Source organism: Hyalella azteca, unplaced genomic scaffold (assembly GCF_000764305.2).
Source record: "Hyalella azteca isolate HAZT.00-mixed unplaced genomic scaffold, Hazt_2.0.2 contig12717, whole genome shotgun sequence".
Classification (NCBI taxonomy): Eukaryota; Metazoa; Arthropoda; class Malacostraca; order Amphipoda; family Hyalellidae; genus Hyalella; species Hyalella azteca.
The window spans coordinates 61,735-68,398 of NW_025942667.1; the positions used below are offsets into that span (position 1 = coordinate 61,735).

The 6,664-nt window shown below is 40.3% G+C and overlaps 1 protein-coding gene across 1 annotated transcript; it reads right to left on the reverse strand.

Annotated features, from left to right (window-relative positions):
• Positions 1 to 708: 708 nt before the first annotated feature.
• Positions 709 to 3,048, reverse strand: LOC108682741 (DNA-directed RNA polymerase II subunit RPB1-like). Its single transcript, XM_018171978.1, has 2 exons — positions 2,665 to 3,048; positions 709 to 879 (listed from the first exon to the last, which is right to left on the reverse strand). The coding sequence occupies exons 1-2, from the start codon at positions 3,046 to 3,048 to the stop codon at positions 709 to 711; spliced, it is 555 nt and encodes a 184-aa protein (XP_018027467.1).
• Positions 3,049 to 6,664: the final 3,616 nt, after the last annotated feature.

Here is a 6,664-nt window from a genome sequence, read left to right on the forward strand (position 1 = left end):
TCATCATTTCACATTTCACTTTCATCACTGCGTTCGTACGAAGCAAAATAAAGTAGCTGCTGCAGCATGTCAAAGAAAGGCTTCATTGAGGCACTAGGTCAATGGTTGTTCAAAACCATAGGCATATTAAAAGTTATATGACTCAAAAAGGACAACATTAACGCAGGAATACGTCTTCATAATGCAAGGGTATGAACTTAAACGTAGGAAGACGTCGTCTGAATGAAAATGTATGAACATGAACGTTTGAAGACGTCTTTTTTCGAATGGAAAGGTAGGAACATAAACGTTGGAAGACGTCTTCATAATGCAAGAGTATGAACTTAAACGTTGGAAGATGTCTTCATATTGAAAGGGCATGAACATAAACGTTGGAAGACGTTTTCTTTATGAAAAGAAACGAACATTACGTTGGAAAACGATTTCTGAGTCAAAATATTGACTTAGAGTGACGTCGTGTAACTCACAGGGAGAGCAGAGTGACTAATAGTATTTACAGAGTACATTAATAATGCATTGATAAATTTGTGACTAGAATAAGGATATATTAACGTAGAAAAATATTTTATGACTCACAAAATATATTATTAATGCCTTAAAAACAGAGTTTAATAAACGTAAATAAACGTTTAATAAACGTAAACGTTTAATAAACGTAAAAAAACGTTTAAACGTTACGTTTAATGTTAACGTATGGAGAACAATTATTTAGGAGCGTGGCAGTTGAGGCGTGGCAGTTGAGGCGTGGCAGTTGAGGCGTGGCAGTTGAGAGTGGCAGTTGAGGTGTGGCAGTTGAGGCGTGGCAGTTGAGGCGTGGCAGTTGAGGCGTGGCAGTTGAGGCGTGGCAGTTGAGGGGTGGCAGTTAGCACTGCTATTTAACTGCTGAATTAATCATGTAAATTCTTACAAAGAATTGTTTCAAAGACACAAATTTTCTACAATAAAATATATTATTAATGCTTTAATTACGATAGAAAATACGACACTGAAAACTCAAAAGATTAGGTAATAATTTTTTCAATAATTTCACTTCTTTCCAGGCAAAAAAAAAATAAAGAAAAAAAATGTGTGAGCTTCGTTTTTTATTTATATTTTTTTACCATCGTCAAGAGATAACGTGTGAAGTCTTGAAATGCAATGACTTATCTGTCCCTTATCTGTCCCTTATCCGCGGCCTTATCAGCCTTCGTTAGTGAAATATGAAGAGTCACACGTCGTAATTGCTTCAGAAAAACGCAATACAAAATTAAATTGGAACCAACAATTCGGCTAATTGGGCAGCGCGTCCTTCGCTCTTCACAACCTTCATTTCTATATCGCTGTTATTTTAAATGTTTTCTATCTATACACTTTATTAAATATTAATTTTTAATTTTGCTTTAGATCATTTTTTTCACTGTTATTTTAGATGTTTTCTATCTATACACTTTATCAAAGATTAATTTTGTACTTTGCTGCTTTAGATCATTTTTTTCACTGTTATTTTAAATGTTTTCTATCTATACACTTTATCAAAGATTAATTTGGAACTTTGCTTTAGATAATTTTTTGAACATGAACGGGTAAAATTTTTGTTTGCACTGAAAAAAATTTCGAAGCCTTCCTGTCTTTTACAAAAAATCCGGTTTTCGTTAGGGATTCTTCTTGTTTTCATTTCGTCTCAGTTATAATTATGTGGGGATTTAATAATAGAGTCGCTAGCATTACTATTAATTATTATCACAATTTTGTATAGTCACTAGCAACATGATCTTTTTTAGTATTTTTTACAGTCGCAAGCATTACGATATGTTTTTTGCTTTTTTTTAAAGTCGCCAGCTTTACAATTTTTTTACTATTTTTTATCGTCGCTATCTTTACAAATTTTTTACTATTTTTTACAGTCGATAGCCTTACGATCAAATTTTTTTGCTATTTGACCAAGTGTCTATATATCTTTACGATTTTCTTTTTACTATCTTTTCCAGTCGCTAGCTTCACGTTTTATTTGGATGTTTTTTTACAGTCGCTAGCTTTACGATTTTTTAAAATAATTTTTTACAGTCGCAAGCTTTACGATTTTTTCAGCATTATTTTTCTGCAGGCGATGAAATTTCGATTTTCTGCACTATTTGATGTATTTATGTCTTCACATTATACGTAAGCTAAAGTAAATTTAAGTTTCATCAAAGGGATTTTGAATTGTCAATATTATTGAAACAGACAATTTTCATCGTAAAACTTTACATCTGTACAGCCTTTTGATAGCAAACAATTAAAGAGTCAAAATTCAGTTCGTGTTACAACTACGCCGGTTCATTTTCAATCACTTGTTCGTATTGTATTCATAATACATTTTAAAAAGACTTGAATGTTCGCAATTCAACACAATTATTTAGTTTAAATAAAATGTGAACACCAACACCAACACCTTCACCACCACCACCACCACCACCACCACCACCATCACCACCCACCACCACCATTAACCACCACCACCACCTCCGACGTACACGCGACGTTCACGACGTAAGAACGTCGCCCGTCTAATGGATTGCCATTTTTACGTCGGAGGCAATTCCCCGCACGCAATCTCTTCGTCGGGGCGAAAAAAATCATCGCCGGCAATTGCGGGCGGCGGACATTTTTGGCCGCGGAGACCCGGGCTGACTTGCAGATACTGACCCCACCCCACCCCTCATACCGGGGGCTGGGGGGTGGGGTGGGTGCAGGGGCTGGGTGGGTTCGGTTGCTGGTGGGGCTGAATGGGTTGTGCTTGCTGGTAGGGCTAGTGGTCTTGGTTGGGCTGGAGGGGCTGGATGGGTTGTGGTTGCTGGTGGGGCTGGAGGGGCTGGAGGGGCTGGAGGGGCTGGAGGGACTGGAGGGGCTGGTGGTCTTGGTTGGGCTGGAGGGGCTGGAGGGACTGGAGGGGCTGGTGGTCTTGGTTGGGCTGGAGGGGCTGGAGGGACTGGAGGGGCTGGAGGGACTGGAGGGACTGGAGGGGCTGGATGGGTCGTGGTTGCTGGTGTCTTGGTTGGGTTGGTTGGGATGGAGGGGCTGTGGTTGCATTTTGAGTATAGTAGTTTGTTGTTAAAAAATATCGAAAAAATTGCAGCAAATGTGTAGAATTGAAGCTAAAATCTAAGAAAAATACTCAAAAACATTCCAAAGCATTTGAAGGAATGTTTTTTGTTGAGATGTAACGCAAGATGAGCGCTTTGGCGGCCTGAGGCAGAAACGAACAGACGCCGCGTTGCCTGAACCTAAACAACGACAATTATTGGGACGTTCCTTGCATTCCAGCTTGTGCACCGCTGCTCTACTTCAGTCTGTATATCCTAAGCTTCCTGACTGCACCGCTGCTCTATTTGTGACCAAATATCCTGCACCGCTGCTTTATTTCAGTCAGTATATCCCTAGCTTCCTGCCTGTACCGCTGCTCTATTTTCGGCTGAATATCCTGCACCGCTGCTCTATTTCTGTCGGTATATCCTTAGGTTCCTTGCTGCACCGCTGCTCTATTTGTGACCAAATATCCTGCACCGCTGCTCTACTTCAGTCTGTATATCCTTAGCTTCCTGTCTGCACCGCTGCTCTATTTTTAACTGACTATCCTGCACCGCTGCTCTATTTTTGACTGAATATCCTGCACCGCTGCTCTATTTCTGTCTGTATATCCTTAGGTTCCTTGCTGCACCGCTGCTCTATTTGTGACCAAATATCCTGCACCGCTGCTCTACTTCAGTCTGTATATCCTTAGCTTCCTGTCTGCACCGCTGCTCTATTTTTAACTGACTATCCTGCACCGCTGCTCTATTTTTGACTGAATATCCTGCACCGCTGCTCTATTTTTGACTGAATATCCTGCACCGCTGTTCTATTTCAGTCTTTATATCCTAAGCTTCTTGACTGCCCCCGTTGCCATGTTTATTATTGAAGATTATAAGTTTTCTGACTGCACTGGTGCTTTATTTCTGACTGAATATCTCCCGTTTTCTGACTGCATTACCCAACCTTGCTCCGCCTTGATATTCATCGATCCTTACTCACTTCACAGCCTGGACGCGCTATATTCGTGGCTGAATATTTTCTTCAGGTTGTTTTCATGACTCCTTTCTTGCCATTTACATGTTGGCTTCAATATATTGTATTTTGATGAAATTGAAATTGAATTTGTAACAGTTTTTAAAAAAGCCAACCACGGTTCAAAAATAAGTTTATTTCTTGATTGAGCCCGAGTTATATCAATGTCCAAAATTACAGCAGCGTACAGCAGTGTTTGGATGACATGAAACACAGTTTGAAATTATTAATTTACCAGCTTGTAATTGAAATATTTTTCAAACGACTTTTTTATAGGGCTTCATTATTTTTTCACCTTCAAATGGAACTAATAGCGTTACGAAAAACCGTTAATTTCCTTGCCTTTCTTTCCTTAAAAATAGCTGTAAAGTTTTTAAGTGCGAATCGCAAGTGAACTCACGAAAAGCGTTTCCTTCCAATATTTTCAAATCAATTTTAGAATTTTTTGAACCTGGCTTAATCCTCCCCTCGCTCTGGTTTCTAAGCCGTGCTGTTTTTAAAATCCAGTTGGGGATCCAAAAAAACTTAAACGAGTCGTAATAAAATAGCTGAACTTGATATTATCCTATTCATACAACCACCAAAACATTTATTCGAACTCTGGGTACAGATCAGATTGGAAAAATCCTAATTTAGTTCAAAATTTTTGTGAGAAAATGACCACATTTTGCAACTTTCGATGATGAAGCTGGCAAGGCATGTAATTAGAACGAGCTTAAACGATAACTTATCAAAAACCTCAAATTATTGCCATAAGTTCCGACACCTAACAAATATTAATCAAATTTTAACACAAAACAATAATAAATTAAATTTCAACCCATAATACTCGTAAGGTAAAAATTATGAATTAAATTTTAACACACAACAACAATGCATAAAAATCCAACCCATAATATTGGTAAGGTAAAAATTATGAATTAAATTTTAACACACAACAACAATGCACAAAATTTCAACCCATAATATGGGTAAGGGAAAAATTATGAATTAAATTTTAACACAACAATAATTAATCAAAATCCAATCCATAATATTGGTAAGGTAAAAATTATGAATTAAATTTTAACACATAACAATAATTATTAATCAAAATCCAACCCATAATATTGGTAAGGTATTTGTACCCTTGACATTACCAGAGCCCAAGGTTTGCGTCTAGCTGGAGGTGAAGCAAAGGCAGTTGGCTTGCCCGCGTCGCAGGCTGGCTCGCCAGACGCCGATCTCGAGAGCCTAGCTGGTGACACCGCAGCGTAACGTCTCATTATGGAACATTAAGACCACCCCTCGCCCACTCTACCTCCTTGCGACCGACATGCCTCTCGCCACAATGTCCGTGTAGTGCTGGCAAACTTTCTTGCGACGATCTTATAGAGCTGGTATACTGCTGTGATGGTCGTATAGAGCTGGTATACTGCTGCAACGGTCGTATAGAGCTGGTATACTCCTGCGACGGTCGTATAGAGTTGGTATACTCCTGCGACGGTCGTATGGAGCTGTATACTGCTGCGACGGCCTTATAGAGCTGGTATACTCCTGTGATGGTCGTATAGAGCTGGTATACTCCTGGAACGGCCGTATGGAGCTGTATACTGCTGCGACGGTCGTATAGAGCTGGTATACTGCTGCGATGGTCGTATGGAGCTGGTATACTCCTGCGACGGCCGTATAGAGCTGGTATACTCGTGCGACGGCCGTATAGAGCTGGTATACTGCTGTGATGGCCGTATGGAGCTGGTATACTGCTGTGATGGCCGTATAGAGCTGGTATACTGCTGCAATGGTCGTATAGAGCTGGTATACTGCTGCGACGGTCGTATAGAGCTGGTATACTGCTGCGACGGTCGTATAGAGCTGGTAAACTGCTGTGACGGTCGTATAGAGCTGGTATACTCCTGCGACGGTCGTATAGAGTTGGTATACTGCTGTGACGGTCGTATAGAGCTGGTATACTGCTGTGACGGTCGTATAGAGCTGGTATACTGCTGCGACGGTCGTATAGAGCTGGTATACTGCTGTGACGGTCGTATAGAGCTGGTATACTGCTGTGACGGTCGTATAGAGCTGGTATACTCCTGCGACGGTCGTATAGAGTTGGTATACTGCCTGTCTCTTATACACATCTAGATGTGTATAAGAGACAGACATTTCACAATTATAATTTCATATTGCACATTCATCATTTCACATCCGTCATTCCCTGTCTCTTATACACATCTAGATGTGTATAAGAGACAGGGTACGGTCTGTGTCAGGGAACCCCTCAAGGCGGTTGCAGGAAGGAAGGACAATGCGGCTAAGTTTTAATAGTTTACTAGAACAACAACAACACGAAAGATGTCTTAGAACAAATAACATTGAAAGGACTGTAACTCTCAAAGAGAAAAGAAACTAATTACGTTGACTGTACTGCTTATAGGCACCTGGTGTGCCTACCTCGAACGTTAATCTAGACTTATGCTACGCTTGAATGAATACAGAGTTACTTAAACTACAGATGAACTTAAAGTCGGCTCCTCCTGGTGTCATCCACGGCTTGCAACGTACACTCACGCAGCCCCCATAACTCAACTTATGGTCTGCCAGCTCAGGTCGGAGTGGC